General features: G+C 29.8%; 3 protein-coding genes and 1 long non-coding RNA gene across 5 annotated transcripts; 2 read left to right on the top strand and 2 right to left on the bottom strand.

Moving 5' to 3' along the window:
• The first annotated feature begins 3,346 nt into the window (after positions 1-3,346).
• Positions 3,347-8,450, top strand: LOC103834251 (extensin-like). The gene has a single exon (XM_033277038.1). The coding sequence runs from the start codon at positions 4,329-4,331 to the stop codon at positions 5,733-5,735; it is 1,407 nt and encodes a 468-aa protein (XP_033132929.1). The 5' UTR covers positions 3,347-4,328; the 3' UTR covers positions 5,736-8,450.
• A 1,676-nt stretch (positions 8,451-10,126) lies between these two features.
• LOC117127263 lies at positions 10,127-11,190 on the bottom strand. The gene is made up of 2 exons (XR_004450187.1): positions 11,007-11,190; positions 10,127-10,521 (listed from the first exon to the last, which is right to left on the bottom strand). It is a non-coding gene; the product is annotated as an uncharacterized LOC117127263 (long non-coding RNA).
• A 744-nt stretch (positions 11,191-11,934) lies between these two features.
• On the top strand, positions 11,935-13,799 carry LOC103834250 (F-box protein CPR1). Of its 2 annotated transcripts, XM_009110316.3 has the most exons (3): positions 11,935-13,303; positions 13,389-13,473; positions 13,548-13,799. In XM_009110316.3, the coding sequence occupies exons 1-2, from the start codon at positions 12,033-12,035 to the stop codon at positions 13,426-13,428; spliced, it is 1,311 nt and encodes a 436-aa protein (XP_009108564.1). In that variant the 5' UTR covers positions 11,935-12,032; the 3' UTR covers positions 13,429-13,473; positions 13,548-13,799. The 2 variants fall into 2 exon arrangements, with proteins under 2 accessions (XP_009108564.1, XP_018509159.1); XM_018653643.2 differs by having other exon boundaries at positions 13,389-13,795.
• Positions 13,800-15,506: 1,707 nt separating this feature from the next.
• Positions 15,507-16,433, bottom strand: LOC103834249. The gene has a single exon (XM_009110315.2). The coding sequence runs from the start codon at positions 16,195-16,197 to the stop codon at positions 15,631-15,633; it is 567 nt and encodes a 188-aa protein (XP_009108563.1). The 5' UTR covers positions 16,198-16,433; the 3' UTR covers positions 15,507-15,630.
• Between the last annotated feature and the right edge of the window lie 1,779 nt (positions 16,434-18,212).

Here is an 18,212-nt window from a genome sequence, read left to right as displayed (position 1 = left end):
TAACACTACAGTAAAGGTTTACCAATCCGAATTAGTAATTCTTCTTCTCTTCATATCGAGATTTTGCTCATAACTTTATTTTATGGATTCGGGACGGAAGCATGACTAAACTGGAACATGACCGTCAATTTGATGTTAATTTTGAAGAAGGAACATTGACATATTGTACAAACGAGTGTCAATTATTGACCGGAAAGATTAAATAATATTTTGGGGTTTTGCTAACTATTTTTTGGGGGTCAATTTTATAAAAAAAAAGTTATTGGTTTAGTGGTTTAGTAATCTGTTTAATTGGATAAGTCATATGTGCCAATTAGTCATCAGATGGATCTGGATATCCATGAAATTTAGGGTACCCAGATCCGGATCCGTGGATTTAATATCCAGATTCGGATTTGTGGTTTGTGGTAACTGATTTTAGATATCCGTTTTGGCATTCTATTATCTGCGGGTATCTGGATCCTGTAAAAATAATTAAAAAATTCTATTATCCGCGGGTATCTGGATCCTGTAAAAATAATTAAAAAATATTTTTTTAAATGCTATTTTTAAAACATAATACATAAATTAAATATTTATACAAGATCTATAAATATATATATATATATAGATATATGTGTGTATAATACTATAAAATTAAAATATAATATTATAAAATTAATTTATGTATAAATATTAATATATAAAATATTAATATTAATGAAACTAAAAATTTTAATGTATTTTAAAAATATGAATCTGGATATCTGAACGTGAAAATTAAAATATATGGATCTGGATTCGGCTTAAACGGATCCAAGATTTTACAATTTGGATTCGGACCCGGACGCTCCAGATATTCTATTTTCGAAACTGGTCCAAAACGGATCTCGGATCGAATCTATATCTTGGATAATATATCTCAGACCTAGTTCCAATCAGCTTTAATATATGAGATGCCATTTTTTTCATTGCTTCTAACTTTAAAAAGTCAAGCCTGGCTCTGGTACTAACACGTACTTCATTATTTTTTTAGCGATGTACGAACACCTCCTTGACTACGGCTACAATGACGGGATTTTGTGAGAAAAGACTTTCAATCAAGACGCAAAAAAATTATAAAGATACGAATTTGTATCTAGTTTAAAAATATTTAGCTAAGATAATCAGAACTTTACTATAGATTAGAATTATAGAAAATGTAAGGAAGCCAAGAGATAACTCGAACTTTTAAGCATGTGGTCTATGGCCCCTTGCGTTTTTTCAGTAGTATACTAGGATAAGATTTGCGCCTTGTGCATGGTGAGTTTATTTGTATATATTATCGATAAATTTTATATATTTGATCATTTTATTTATACATATACAATATTTTTTGTTGTTATTATATAAATTCTTTCCGATGGACCGGATCAATTTTTATTAAAAATTGTTGAACTAAACTATAATTAATATATTATGAGTTGAACGGATTAGACATTAAACAAATTATGACACAAAAACCTTTTTTTTTCCACCGAACACTTTCTTGAAAAAAATGAACAGTACAGTTTCTACAGCTAAATTATTTTGACATTTATCTTCCATATATGGTTTTGAAATGTTTCAGATCAACCATCAAATTGATACATGTCATATTTTAATGCTTTTAGTCGTATGCTTAAGAAAAACTTACATTTTTGTAATTTAAAGTCGTTTACAAAAATCAAAATTTAACATAAAAAATATCTAACATATAAGAAAAATATAACATATAAGATTTCCCCATTTTTGTAATTTAAAGTCGTTTAAAAAATTTAAAATATAACATATAAGGATTCCTTATTTTTTGTAATTTAAAGTCATTTTCAAAAATTTGAAATATAGCATATACGAAAAAACTAATTTTTTATTATATGGTTAATGTGATTATTTAATTTTGTTTAATAATATAAAATTAAACAAAAATGATGCAAAAATTGTTATCAAATCTTTATTATTCATAATTATTAATTACCATATATATGTTAATCATATTAGGCAATTCCGTAGCTTTTATTTAAGAAAATAATACATGCTTCTTATATTTTGATTTTGGGTTAATATAATGTTCCTAGTAATTGAATTTGGACCAACATTTTTTATAATTGATTCTTAAGCTGCCACGTAAGCTATATTATCATTCTAATTAAGTGACACCTAAGCAAAGTCTCTTTTTAATTAGTACAAACTTAAGATTATAACTTTTTAAATGATCTTCAATTAATATATATGGGATATGTATTAGTAGTATTTTATTAGTTTTTCTCTATGTTACACGGTAACTACTTTAAACGTCCGCTTCCAGATTCAGAATTCGAATCAGAATCAAAACTTTATGAAAGCTTGCAGAATTTTGGTTTCAAAATATTTTAAAAATATTTTATTTAAAATCACGTTGGAGGCATAAGATTCTGTTTTGGAATCATTTTTCATTTAAAGAAAACAATTTCATAAATAAATAACAAATAAAACTTCATGTTCTTATGTTTTGTGTAAAATTTGAAATTTAATAATACTAAAATACAAAAAATAAAAATAAGAAACTATTAAACTAATACTATATATAAATTATCTTTATGCACTGATTTTTTTATTAAAGGTATAACACATATATTTAAATATATTATGTCAATTGTTTATAAAATATTAATATAATTAATTGGGTAATAATTTTTATAAACTTAATTTATTTATATTTTCTCAGTTATAATACAAAGTCATTTAAAATTCATATACATGAATAATTTTTTCTTTTAATTTGAATCATATGTTTTTAGTAATAAATTTAAGAAATTTTCTTATATTTAATATATATATAGGTCACAAAATAGAGTTCAAAAAAGAAAATGACCAAAATAGCCCATTTTTATTTAGAAATTTTTAATATTTTTTTTTTAAAATATTTGAAACCTCATCCCCAAAACCCCACCCCTTAACTCTAAATCCTAAGTCTAAATTAGTTAACTCTAGGGTAAAAATATACTTCTACCTTTTAATAAAACTTCTTTTGTTTATTTTTTCATTGAGAGCTATTTTTGTGACAAAAACGTAAAAATGACTATCTTAGGGAATTTCGTATATATATACGCTTCTAACACGTACCACTTCTTAGTTTTTTTTAAATCCTATTTTTAAGGTTCCGTTTCCGCGTATCCGCTTCCGATTCTAGGTTATATGAGTTTTGCTTGAAATTTTGGAACCAAATGATTGGATAGGAATCAAAACAGGAAAATTAGAGTGGTATGTATATATATATATATATATATATATATATATTAACGCTGGATATATTATCCTATTACAAACTCGGAGAAATATTAAAGACGATTCTACAGCTGATAATTCTACCTACCTTATGAAGATTCATGTCTGATTGCACTATTTGAGTCGTTTATTGGATCCACCTTTGACGGTAATCCTTGCACCATGCTGCAAATATCTTATAAGTCGTTTCTCTATTAATTCACATAATTCATCTTTTTCGGGAATCAAACCCAAATCTCCTGGTATATAAGCATTAATGAATCTTTGGTTAAACCACTGGACCAATAGCTTCCACTAGAGTAGTATATATGTAACAAGTAATTCGTAGTAATTACTACATTTTCAAATATCTCCAATATGAAGCCTAAATTCAGAAACTTCTGACAACCTACGTTTGGGAGTTCCCATTCCCTTAGAGTAAGCTATACAAAAGGTTTGGTAGAAGGAATTAGAAGGTGACGGCCCATTTAATCAAGCTACATAACCCACAAATTTGTAAATGAATTATAATTTTGTTATAAATTTTGAATAAAATATCTTCAAATCTTCAATAGTGATCAATTCTATCTCCCATGTATGTATCATATTTTCGGAAGAATATCATTAGAATCAGCAAAGAAAACACCAAAAACAAGTCAGTTGATTTTGGGAATTATGGGTGCTCCACTCGAAATCGTCATTTCTTACCAAGGGTCTACAGTTTATATAAAAAAAAAAACTTATCATTTTACTTACAATATACCCTACATATCAATCAATGAAATTAGAACAAGGTTGCATACTAGTATAAACCTCGATCCTGGAATCTGAGATCGTCGAACAGAATGTTAACATTATCACAAAGTGATGATAGTACATTGTCATGTGAAAAAACAATTAGTGACTTGAAGTGAAACCACCTATGAGCACCTATGAGTCCTAACCACAAGAAGAGGGTTTGGCTGTAGAACAAGTGGCAAATTAAACCTATTAAATCTCCAGAAAAAACTACTATAAATACCCACGGCCTCACTACACTTCAATTCACCAAAGTACGTACAGAACAAAGATCGTTTAAGAGCAAAATGGCCCCAAAAGGTGTAACAAACACTTTAGTTTTTGTTCTTGCATTGATCAGCATCCTCTTCATCGGCCAAACCAAAGCCCAAGGCCGGCCTAGTCCCCGGTTGCCTCCACCTCCACCACTACAACGGCCTTCATCACCACCTCCACCATTATTGGTGTGTCCACCATGTGTTTGTCCAATATTATCACCACCTCCACCAAACACCCCACCGCCAACCCCTCAGACTTCACCAATAACACCAGTGGCTCCCCCACCGCAGACACCACCTAGCAACCTACCCCCAGCGTTTCCACCAAACAATCCATCAGCAACCACACCACCGCAAACTTCTCCAACTCCACCACCACAGACTCCATCAGTAAGTCCTCCAATCACTCCAACCATATCACCCCAGCTTCCTCCATCAAACATCACGCCAACGCCTACGGAGGAGATTCTACCAGTGCGTCCTTCAGTTCCACCATCACAGACTCCGCCAGTGCATTCTCCAATTTTTTCACCTAAATCTCCATCAATCTTACCACCACAGGTTCCATCAGTGCCTCTTCCAATTACACCATCAGAAACTCCATCAACCATACCACCGCAGACGCCACTACAAAGTCCACCTCAAACTCCACCAACCACACCACCACAAACTCCACTAGCGCCTCCTCCAAACACACCACAACCTTCTTCTCCTCCTCTAAATTTCCAACCACCACCTCCCCCACCGCAGACTCCTCCGTCTCCTCCCCCAAACTCCCAACCACCCTCAGTGCCTCTTCCAATTACACCACCACAGACGCCGCCACAAAGTCCACCCCAAACTCCGCCAACCACACCACCAGAGACTCCACCAGTGAGTCCTCCAAACACACCACCACTTCCTTCTCCTCCTCTAAATTTCCAACCACCACCGCCCCCACCGCAGACTCCTCCGTCTTCTCCCCCAAACTCCCAACCACCCTCAGTGCCTCTTCCAATTACACCACCACAGACGCCGCCACAAAGTCCACCCCAAACTCCGCCAACCACACCACCAGAGACTCCACCAGTGAGTCCTCCAAACACACCACCACTTCCTTCTCCTCCTCTAAATTTCCAACCACCACCGCCCCCACCGCAGACTCCTCCGTCTCCTCCCCCAAACTCCCAACCACCACCACCCCCAACTTGTCCCAGAAATGCCAGCCAATTAAGGGCATGTTCAAATACCATAAGACGTTTTGGTAACTTCCTGGACTTTGGAAGAGCACAACCATGCTGCTCTCTCATCCGAGATCTATCTGATGCTGAAGTAGCTGCATGCCTATGTGGTTTGGTGCAACCACAAAGTCAAAGATATTCCACTCCTTCTCGCAATATCTTTATCATTTGTAGGGCTTGTGGTCGCCCGATGCCTCGAGGTTTTATGTGCCCATAATCGTTACTATATGTACCTTTCTAAAATTACCTATATACTTTAACGTACTCGCTACTTAAACCACAACTAAAGATTTGCGGCTTTTTTTTTCACTTCCTATCAATACTAATGTAATAAAACATCAATAAATCCTATGTTGACTTTTACATATATTGTTTGTTGTTCTGTTTCTAATCACACTATCTAAGTTATTGAAATTTATAAAAGACCTGCATTATACATGTATGAATATGCTTAGTAATACAATCACTAATAAAAACTATTATATGACCTAGTCTTATAGATATCGATCTAGTAAAGAACTTATCCGAAATAATTGAAGCACAAAAATGTATAATCTTTACAGAATGCAAATACCTTATATGATTCAAAACAAACACAAATGTTCGTATAATATACACTAATGAAACAGAGCATCAGATATTTTTCAACTTTTGTCATCTTCCTTCTAAAAGTTTCAGCTAGTAGTACAATATTTTCTCAATCTTTGTAGTATCCAAAAGGATCTAAATGATTGAACAGATTCTACCGAAAGTTTTTTGCAAACTCATTTTAAAATATATCTTTGAAACTGAAACCTACGACCAAAGAGCTGAACAACAAAAAACCTACGGCCAAAGAAATAGTTACTACACTATCTTTGGCACATTATACCACACAATTTTAGTCCATAGCAAGTGTTTGTTTTTTATATCCCATGTGGAGATTCTGGAGAAACCTGAATGGTAGGAACTAGATGTGACCCAAGAGTAATATCTGGTCCGTGGAGAGGACATGGTATAGATACGCTCCAGAAGAATGGCATGAAGGATTTGAAGAGGCTGGATTCCAAAGAACCATCAAAGAAAACAATCACATTATCAGTAAATGCAAGGTGTGAGTTGCATCTATTTCGTTACTGTCACAACACCATGAATCTTGAGTTTTCAAATCAGACACCAAGATCCATGAAATTCAATATATATCTCGAGTTTTCAAAACCTCCTTGAAACAAACAAAATAATTCCAATACTAAATCCATGTTTAATATATCAAAAAGACATATATTTGGGATTCAGTATTTGTTTGAGTCACAACTTACTCGGATTACAGATCATGGTGAGAACATTGAAATAAGGAGGATGAAGAAAATTAGAAGAAATTTACTTTTCACAATATGCACAGATTTGGTGAAAAGCTTGTTGCATCTATACTATTAAAACAAGATCATTCTTCTTTTTCCTTTTAATGAAATGTCATTTTTTTTTCAAAAATACTTTTGAATTTACAAATGAATTTTAAGTTTCATCAATGACACAATATTTTTGGGCCTATAACTACAAAAACTGTCCAGAGAAATTATAAGTTATAATAATCAAGATTATTCACTAATTAAATGTCCAAATTTTAAAACCCATTAGTATCATTTGAGAAAAATATTTTATTATACACAAATGAAATTTAATATTAAATATAACCCATAAAATAAAATTTTTAGTTGTCATACTTTATTATAAGGATTCTTATATTTTCTTTATGCTATAACATAGTTAAGATCAATAAATTCAAATAAAAATTACAATAACTATCATAAATTATAATTTATTTTAAATTATCATTTGGCGTTATAAGGTATACCATACAAGTAGAACTTAGTAATTAAAAATAAGTTTAAAATAATTATCATTAGGCGTTATAATTATAGCACACCTATAGAACTTAGTAATTGTTAATAGGTCTATGAATTTTGTTATTGTAATTACATCAATATATTATTTTCTTAGTAATTGTTAATAGGTTTTTGAATTTTTACACTATATAAATTAACAAACATAATGACATCTAAATATTATTTTCTTAAATCTACGTATCAACTCTCACGATAGACAAAATGTTAAACAAAAATTATTATTATTCAATATGATATTAAAAAAATATATGAGTAATTTAATCAAAAAGTTTTAAAAATATTATCAGATATTTTGGATATATATCAGATCAACAGTATCAGATAACGGGTTAATAGCATGTCTAAATTATTTTCTTGGGTTAATAGCAGATCTACTGGTTCGACCATGAGTTTGAATCGGATATGAAAACACAGTTTAAAACTCAAAAATTATAATAAAATAGTTTTTATATTATTTTTTCTAATAAAAAGTTATAAATTTATACATATTATCAAAATAGTCAATAAAAAAATATTCAGATTTTGAAAAGCGGATCAAAAATATATTATTGATCTGCTTTTCAAAATCTGGATATTTGTTTTATTGACTATTTTGATAATTTGTAGTTGTAGTAGCTTCGAAATCGTATAGGTATAAAACAAGGTGTTTTCCTGCACCATGTGCAGTAAAAAAAATTTAAATCTAATTTATATTTACTAAATTTTTTTATTAAATATCATAGATTTTACTATTTTCTTACTAATATTTAATACAGATTTGATATATATTAAATCAATTTGTATAAAACTAAAAAAATGATATAAAATTGTATAATTATCAAAAATTTAGCCTAAACAATATTTATAAAATTTGTAGATATATAAGAAACTAATAATCTTACGATTAGATATTTAATTTTTTAAAAAACTGTAGAAAATTTTTGAAAGCTTTAGTAATACAAATTGTATAATTATACAAAAGTAATAATATTTCAAAATTTGAAATGCCATATATGAATATATTTATTTTATAGATGATGTATGAGCTATTACCATATTTTAAAAAAGTTTACCAAAAAAAATATCAATATTGAATGTAATATATGAATTATTACCACATTCTAATAAGTTTGCTAAAAATATAAATCAACATTAAATGAAATTATTCATCTTATATTTTTCTCGAAGCCATGTCATCAATTTCAGTCGCCATGTCATATTTGTTTTGTTAAATTGATTGTAGAGAAAACATGTGGCAAAATCACTTTGCAAATATAGTCTAGGGGATAAGTTATTATTTATGATTTTAAATAGTTAAATAAAAAATCAAATTATTTATATATGTCAAAAAAACGTTCATCAAACTATATACTTATTATTGTCTTAAAAGTTTTAAAACACTCATATATTAGAAATATTTTAGAAAATATCTTTATATAAATATTTTTGTTTGACTAATATTTAATTATAAATATTTTTATATCGTAATTTGTTAACTTTATAATAAAAAATATTATTTTCAGATAGCAACACAATATATAAGAATTCTCTTAATTTTTATATATATTTTCACAATTTTATTATATTAGTTTAAAATTAATTATTTAATATAACATATAAATTTAATATTATTAAAATAAAATTCGTATTTCATTATATATAAAATTCATTACGGGTTTTGTGAAAATTAATAAATACTCAGTTAAAAAATAATAATAAATCAATGACCTATATAAAAGCTTTAAACCTAATAAAATATGACAAATAAATATAACATATAGATTTAAATATTATTAAATCAAAATTTGTTTTTAATTATATATAAAATTCATTACGGATATTGTTTTAATTAATAAATTAGTGATTCTGGTAAAATTTTATAATAAATCAATGAATAAAGTAAAACCCAATAAAAACATGACAAATAAACAAAATTGACTAAAATCATAGAAAACATGACAAATAAGAAAAATCAAAATAATTATATATCTAATTACATATTTTAGAATTATATTATTTAAATTAATAAATTATGGACTCAACTAAAAATTATTAATAAATTAATGATTCAGTTTAAAACTAATTAAAACATGACAAATAAGCAAAATTAACTAAAATTATGGAAATCACGACAAATAAGCTAAATAACTTCATAAATAATAGTATAGATAGTGTATATTGATAATGTACATCTTCACTATATTAATAATGTTCATGGTTTTGAAAGTGAAATTAAACCGAGTGATCAAAACGACATGTCGATATCAAGGCACAACATACCAGTTAAATTTATTTATATGGGTCATCATAAATAATTGTATAAAGAAGAGCGTGTATATTAAAGGGACCGTATGTTAAGTGATATAATGTTGAATAAGTCCAAAATTAAAATATCACATGATAGAGTTTAATTATGACTCTATTTTAGTAAAGTAGATATATTTTAGAATTATTAAGATTATTAAAATTGTTATTGTTAATATGGTGTTTTTCCAGCTTTAGGCCAGGACCGTCTCTAACTTTAGGTCAGGACCGACACTATTATATATAGACCTGGGCATTTAGAATCTCAATCGGGTTTCGGTTTAGTCCAATCGGGTTTCAGTTTAGTCCAATCGGGTTATATGAAAATTCTGTTTGGGACCGGTTTGGGTTCTATCGGATTCGGGTCGGGGTTAGTAAATCTCCAAAGAACCAGTACAATCCGATGTACTTTCGGGTTTGGGTCCCAATCGGTTATTCAGTTTAAATGTACCTGATTTATATCTACTTTGTAACCAAAAAGTAAGTAAAACCGGTTCTTCGGTTTTAAAATACTTGATTTGTACCTATTTTGTAACCAAAACATAAATAAAATCGCCTCAAAAAAAGAAAGGAACATCAAATGTGATCATTCAAAATCAAGTGAAAGGTAAACATAATTATTGATCGAAAGAAAACCAAATAAATGAAAGCATAAAACGAAAACCAAGTTCTCATGAAATGAAAAACATTATTCAATGAAAACAAAACCAAAATCTAAAAACTTCAACCTAGGGGTGGGCACTTTACCCGATATCTGAAGCCGCACCCGAACCCGATCCAAAAAACCCGAACCGAAGTAGCAAAATATCCGAACGTGTATTAAATTAGGAGAGACTGGATATCCGAACGGGTAATATCCGAACCCAAATGGATATTCGAAGATAACCGAACATATATATAATTAACCATATATTTCTAGTTTACATCTCTCATTTTATATAAAATATTTCTATCGATACTACACATAATTTAAGTTCATATGATATACATAGAATTACGGAGAAAATGATTTGCTACTCACTTAAAATGTATATCAAACTTTTTATTTCAAGAATTAACAAAAAGTTACATCCAAAATTTAAAAACAATAACCAAATTAATGTCTTTTTTAGTTTCAAAATGTTATGTCCAAATCTATTAACCATTCAATCTATTAAAAATAAAAAAATTAGTTAAGTGAAAGTTATATTTTTAAATACAAGAAATTTAAGAAATAAAAAAATTAATTTTTTTTTTCAAGATCTAAATATCCGAACCCGATCCAAAAAACCCGAACCGAAGTAGCAAAATATCCGAACGTGTATTAAATTAGGAGAGACTGGATATCCGAACCCGAACGGGTAATATCCGAACCCAAATGGATATTCGAAGATAACCGAACATATGTATAATTAACCATATATTTCTAGTTTACATCTCTCATTTTATATAAAATATTTCTATTGATACTACACATAATTTAAGTTCATATGATATACATAGAATTACGGAGAAAATGATTTGCTACTCACTTAAAATGTATATCAAACTTTTTATTTCAAGAATTAACAAAAAGTTACATCCAAAATTTAAAAACAATAACCAAATTAATGTCTTTTTTAGTTTCAAAATGTTATGTCCAAATCTATTAACCATTCAATCTATTAAAAATAAAAAAAATTAGTTAAGTGAAAGTTATATTTTTAAATACAAGAAATTTAAGAAATAAAAAAATTAATTTTTTTTTTCAAAATCTAAATATCCGAACCCGATCCGAAATAAACGAACCCGAACTAAAAATACCCGAACCCGATCCGAAATACAGAAATACCCGAACAGGTTCTATAACTCTATACTGAAATATCCGAAAATCCAAAAAATCAGAAATACCCAATCCGAGTCCGAATGGGTACCCGAACGCACCCTACTTTAACCACCACATTCAACCATCAATCTTCATATAATAAATAATTATTTTAGATGTTTAATATATTTTGAATACATATTAAGAATTGATATAATGTTTGGTACAAGTTCTTTTTGGAAAATTTAAATGTTTCGGAGTTCTATTGGGTATCTATTTAGGTTCGAGTTCAGTTCAGATAATACGCATAACCCAAAATACTATAAAATAAGATACATTCGGTATTTAACCCGGATTCGGATCGGTATTAACATTTGTAAAAATGGAATTTACAAACTAAATAATAAAATGTGTGAAACAATGTAATAAAACTTCCGTAAAAGAATAAAAAAAAACATTATACAGACATTTACTAAAAAACAGACGTGTAACAAAACTGACTTTATTCCCTTTTTATAACATTATCTTGAGAAAAAAGGAAATACCATCATCTTCTTGGTAGATGAAACATCCAAGCATCTTCTTCCAACCAAGAAGTCACTGTAAGCACTCAAATCCACTTTCCCCTTTCTTTACGTCAAAAAAAAAAAAAATGGCGGATATGCCGATGGACATCATCACCGATCTCTTCCTCCGTCTCCCGGCGTCTACGCTAGTCCGATGCCGAGTCCTCTCCAAGCCCTGCTTCTCCCTAATCGACAGCCCCGATTTCATCTCCTCCCATCTCCACCACACCCTCCAAACCGGAGACCACCTCATGATCCTCCTCCGAGGCCCTCGCCTCCTCGTCACCGTCGACCTCGATTCGCCGGATAAAGTCTCCGACGTCGAGCACCCCTTAAAAGCCGGCGGTCTAACCGAGGTTTTCGGTTCTTGCAACGGTTTAATCGGTTTATCGAACTCCCCGACGGATATGGCTCTGTTCAACCCGTCAACACGGCAGATCCACCGGTTACCGGCTGAACCGGTTGATTTCCCCGAAGGGTCGAGGACACGTGGGTACGTGTTTTACGGGTTCGGTTACGATTCGGTTAACGAAGATTACAAAGTCGTGAGGATGATTCAGTGTAAAGGAGGCGCAGCTGATGAGCTTGTGTTCGGTTTCCCGTACGAGGTTAAAGTCTTTAGTTTAAAGATGAACACGTGGAAGAGAGTCAAACGCGTTCTTCCCGCGATTCAGTTACTGTTTTACTTTTATTACCATCTATTGTACCGTCGCGGGTACGGTGTGCTGGCTTGTAATAGTCTTCACTGGGTTTTACCTAGACGTCCTGGACTTATCGCGTTCAATACTATTATAAGGTTTGATCTTGCGGCGGAGGAGTTTGAGATACTTACCTTCCCTGAGTCTCTTGCTCATGAGAACATCGACATAGGGGTTCTCGAGGGTTGTCTTTGTTTGATGTGTAACCGTGAGTTTACCTCCGTTGATGTTTGGGTCATGAAGGAGTATAAAGTTGAAGGGTCTTGGAGTAAGGTGTTTAGTGTTCCCAAGCCGAAGAGTGTTGAGTCTTTTGACTTTATGAGGCCTCTGCTTTACTCTAAGGATAGGAGGAAGGTTTTGATTGAGGTGAACAACGCGAAGCTTTTGTGGTTTGATTTGGAGAGTAAGAGGTTGAGGACGCTTAGGATAAAGGACTGTGATAGTTCGTATAGCGCGGAGTTGCTTGTGAGTAGCCTTGTTCTGGGGTGTAAAGGTGATCCTAGTGAAGCTAAGAGAAGGAGAGAACGTCGAGCTTTGGAAGATAAGATGATGCAGCAGAGGAGTAAGAGGTGGTGCTATATGCTCATCTCTAGTTGGTTTTGATGTGATGTATATAGTGTGTGCTCAAAACATGTTATGTTGTTACATTTTCAGGGATGATTTTCTGTCAAAGGGGTTCAAGCTGGTGTTATGAGCAAAGCAAAGAGAAGTTTAAAAATAAAAACCAAACCCATGCAAGGTAACTGTAATGAATCTTATTGGAAGTTGTATAGTATTTAGCTATTTCAAGTGTATTATAATCTTTTTCTTCAGGGGGAAGCGAAGGTGGAAAAGAAATGGTCTTACTACTAACTCTCTTAACCCATATATGTTTAAAATATGTGTATGTAGAAGATATGTGCTCTTTCTATGTAGAGTTGTTCCACGACCAAACACAACAACATAAAGGTGTAATAGAGTGGTTGACTGTAATAGAGTGAATATAATAATGGTACATGCAAACTATGTTTGAGTCTTGTATGTTGGTATTTTAGATTTTGCATCACTCCTTTTCTGCGACTTGTATGTTGGTATATTCGATTTGATTAAATACCATAAGACTAAAACGTCATGTATTGAAACTGTAGGATTAAACTACTCGAGTCACAATGGTCGACCCAATAAGTAGTAGAACCAGTCAAAGTTGAAAGAGTAAGTTGACCAAAGATAATCTGATTTCATGTAACTCAACTGAAGTGAATGTAGGTTGGTTCTTGGGCATATATATATCTGGGCTTCAGGTTTTTGAGCTTGGTCATTGGGCACATGTAGCAATATATTTCTTATTACAGCAATTTTTTTTTTTGGTAAAATATTACAGCAATTTTGACTTCTGAGGATAGCTTATTTCAACAGCACACAAACTACTAAGCAAACGGTTTTCATCAACATATATATATGAGACAATTAATGATTGTGACTAATACATATTTGATAACAATTTTTGTATTTTTTTTAATTTTATATTATTAAAAACATTTATCAATCACATTAAGAATAGATTAAACAAATTTAGATTTTTTTCATATATGTAATATTTTTAATTTTTTTAAAACGACTATAAATGGTAAAAATCTCACATTTAAAATTTTGTGATCAATAGTTTAACTTTTTTTTTGTTGAAACAAGATATAAATGATCATAAATCGTATGAATATGAAGTCTCATTAATAGATATTCATATATATATATATATATTAATATCATTTAAATTAAATTATGTAGCATATAAAATATATAAATATGTTAATTTAAAAAATTGTATTTAAACAATTATTGAGATCTTAATATTTTAATTTTGAAATTTGTATTGATAAATCTCACATTAAAAGTTTGTGATTATTAAAATTTTGTTACAATAAATATAAAAATGTTAATAAAATCATGAGTAGGAAGTGTCAATAGTTAATATTTATATTAAAATATACTATATATATGTCAATATCACTAAAGTTTAATTATATACCATATACAGTAAATAAAATGATTGTTTTGATTTATTTACCAAAAAACATGATTATATTTAAACAAAATTTATTGGTTTTGATTTATGTGTTTACTCTAATATGTATATAGTTTTATGTATATGAATTATTTTTAAAATAAGTGATTTCTAATATGTTATTTGATCTTGACAATCCCATAAATATACTTCTTCTAGGATTGGTAAATATATTTTTAACCCGAACTGGTGAATATATTCCAGACAGACATTTAAATTTCAAGTTTGCACTTATATTCTATAACAGTTTGATATATTAGGTTTGAACACTAATCTGTGAATAGAGTTTTCGAGTGATCTTTTTCAAAATTTTGATTCTTAGATATGTATTTGGAGTGGAAATAGTTTTTACAAAGGTCTATCTTTTTAAATTGACATTAATGTAATTCACTGAATTCACAGAAAAAGTTAAAAAAAATAAACAAAACTCATATCAGTGAAACATAAACGAGACCGAAAGAACAATTTTATAGAGGTAGAAAATGAAATCACTTATAAAAAGTCAATAGTAAACAAAAAAAAAGAAGAAAACATAATCTCCTTTCGTTATTTTACAATTGATGTTGTTTATCTGGTTTTTGTGATTTGTGTCAGCCGCAAAATTCAATTTTTTTTTGTGTATATGAAGTCTTATAAATAATTAAAATGAGTTGTAATTTACGTTAAATCTTCAACAACAATAATGCATCTTAAGAGACCAACATTTGTATTCGTCATTTTACAATCGATAATATTGCAAAATGTTAAAATCTTTATTTACTATAAAATCTCACTCCATGCGCGACAATTATCATCTAGTTTTTTATATTAAAAATGCGATGACAACATCAGACCAAGCAATATCATTATAGTAAATTAACAATATGCTTTTTCTTTTGCTAGATAACATTCCAGAATACACAAAATAATGGAAGAGAGATTTGTAATGACTTTATTTCTCGTGATCAAGACTTCGAGTCTTGGCTTCATCACTACTAATTCTTCTCTGCATATACCCATATTGGCATCTAAGCCTGTGATGTAAATGTTTACAATGAAGTATTTCTTGGTTGCCAAAGCTTTGAGAATATGATCAGTGTCATAAAGAGTATTTTCATATAATCTTACACATAAATCAATTGTCTGCAAATCCGTTGCGTTGCCTGCATACATTTTTATTTGGTTCAACGCATCTGAAACGTTTCGGGACTGATATTTGATAAGAAATTTAGTGAGGCCATTAAAATCTAAAGCTGAGATTTTAGGGATTGATTTTAGAAGCTCAAAACAAAGTGAAGAATTGACATATTCTTTTGTGCATATGATGTTGATCTCATCTTTTGTAACCATCGTACTAAAGTTTCCATATGATGATGACACAACAAAAGGAAGTACAACAATTGTAAGAACCAAGAAAAAGTTGTTTTTCAAGTATGCAACCATTTTTTTTTGTTTAAAGTGCTTGGAAAGTTACGTTCAATTTATATAGGCTGAAATATATTTTCACATATAAATGTGAATAGATTTTTTTTTTTTCTTTCTTTGTTAGCTGTAAATGGTAACATATCATAAAAAAAAATTGATTTGGTACTAGCAAAATCTTTTGTTAGCCGTAAATGCTAACATATCATAAAGATTTAATGCATTCAATGTTTCCTTTTCTCTTTTTATAGTAGTTTGGATAACTTCTAATTTGTGTCTTACTTCCTTGATGTAAAACGATATAAAATAACACACATTTGGAATAGGACGCACAATTCATTGTATAGTGAGGCCGTTATAATCTAAAGCTGAGAATTTAGAGATTGATTAGAAGCTCAAAACAAAGTGAAGAATTAACATTTTTTTGTGTATATGATGTCGATCTCATTTTTTGTAACCATCATACTAAAAATTTCCATATGATGATGACACAACAAAACGAAGTAGAACAATTGTAAGAACCAAGAAAATGTTATTTTGATGTATGCAACCATTTTTTGATTAATATAAATTGAGAAGTTAAGTGATATTTATAAAGGGTTAAACATATTTTCACATATAAATGTGACCAGATTTTGTTTCCCTTTCTTTTTGTCGGTAATTGCTAGTTGATTTACTAGCAGCAAAATATCAAAATTTCAAAGCATTAAATTTCATTGGGACATAGAACGAACATCAGTGTCCAAAGTTTCAAGTTGAAGAATTTTTGTATTCTTAAAAGTTTTTTTTTGTAACTGTTTTAAAAACATTTTGTGTAAATTTAAATAGATACATGTTAAGGTCAAACTCAAGCGTTCATAGATCTGGTGAACTTACTGAACTCTAAAAAATCATCTTTAATCTTATTTTTTACATGTTACCTGAACGAAACAAATAGCAGTGGATACGTTGATCTTTGACGACCAGTCACTGGTATGTACATGTCAAATGAATATTTAGTTGATATATTATTAACTACTTTCAAAAATGTTATTTATTTTTTCTTGTTGGAGCTCTAGTTGTCTGTCTATTTCATAGTAAATGTTGAATCATAAATTTATAATACTGTATGTTACCAATTCAAACAAAACGTGTTCATCAGCGGACTATTCAAATATATAATGGAGATAGTGAGAGACACAACAATTTTGTTACCAATGACCAGGGACCTAGGCTAAGTCCATCAAACAGCTGTTTAGGCTCTAAATCTTAATTATTTTAGAGGCATTCACTTACAATAAGATAATGTTGTATAAGCATGGCCGTTCTAGGTCCCCGTCGAATTCAGTTTGGTTGATTTGAATTTTCAGATTTTTGGTATTGTTTTCATAAGTTGCATTGGGGTTTTATTAATTATCGGGTAGGCTTCAGTTTGGTTCCTTCCAAACTTGGATCAAATTATAACCAATGTCTGAAAATTTCCGAAAATATATTTTTTTTAAACTAAAAATATTCAAAATATATAAATTTTCACAAATCTAATTAAAAATAAAAACTATTTAACTATCTAAACTAACTAAAAATAAATAAATAAAAATTAAACAAACTACAAAAACATTAAATACTTTATAACCTTCTAAGTTATCTTAATATATATATATATATATATATATATTATTAACAAATTTAATTAATTTTGGATATTTTTATATCCTAATTCGAATTTTGCATCGGTTCCGATTGCACTTAAATCTCAAACTCTTAAGTCTCATTTGAATATTTTTGTATAATGGTTCAGATTAGATTTTAGTTTTTTTGGTTCGAGTTAAGGTATGGACTTTGGTTTGGTTAATAACTATTAGAGTATGTATAGTTGGTTTGTAGTTTGGTTAGTTAGTTTTTTTGGTTCGAGTTAAGGTATGGACTTTGGTTTGGTTAATAACAAATATTAATTTCAGTTAATAACTATTAGAGTATGTATAGTTGGTTTGTAGTTTGGTTAGTTAGAACCGGTATAAACCGGATAGCTTATGATGTATATAAACGCTTGTATCTTC

This window comes from Brassica rapa, chromosome A08, assembly GCF_000309985.2.
Source record: "Brassica rapa cultivar Chiifu-401-42 chromosome A08, CAAS_Brap_v3.01, whole genome shotgun sequence".
NCBI lineage: Eukaryota > Viridiplantae > Streptophyta > Magnoliopsida > Brassicales > Brassicaceae > Brassica > Brassica rapa.
This window is presented reverse-complemented; position numbering and strand designations above follow the sequence as displayed.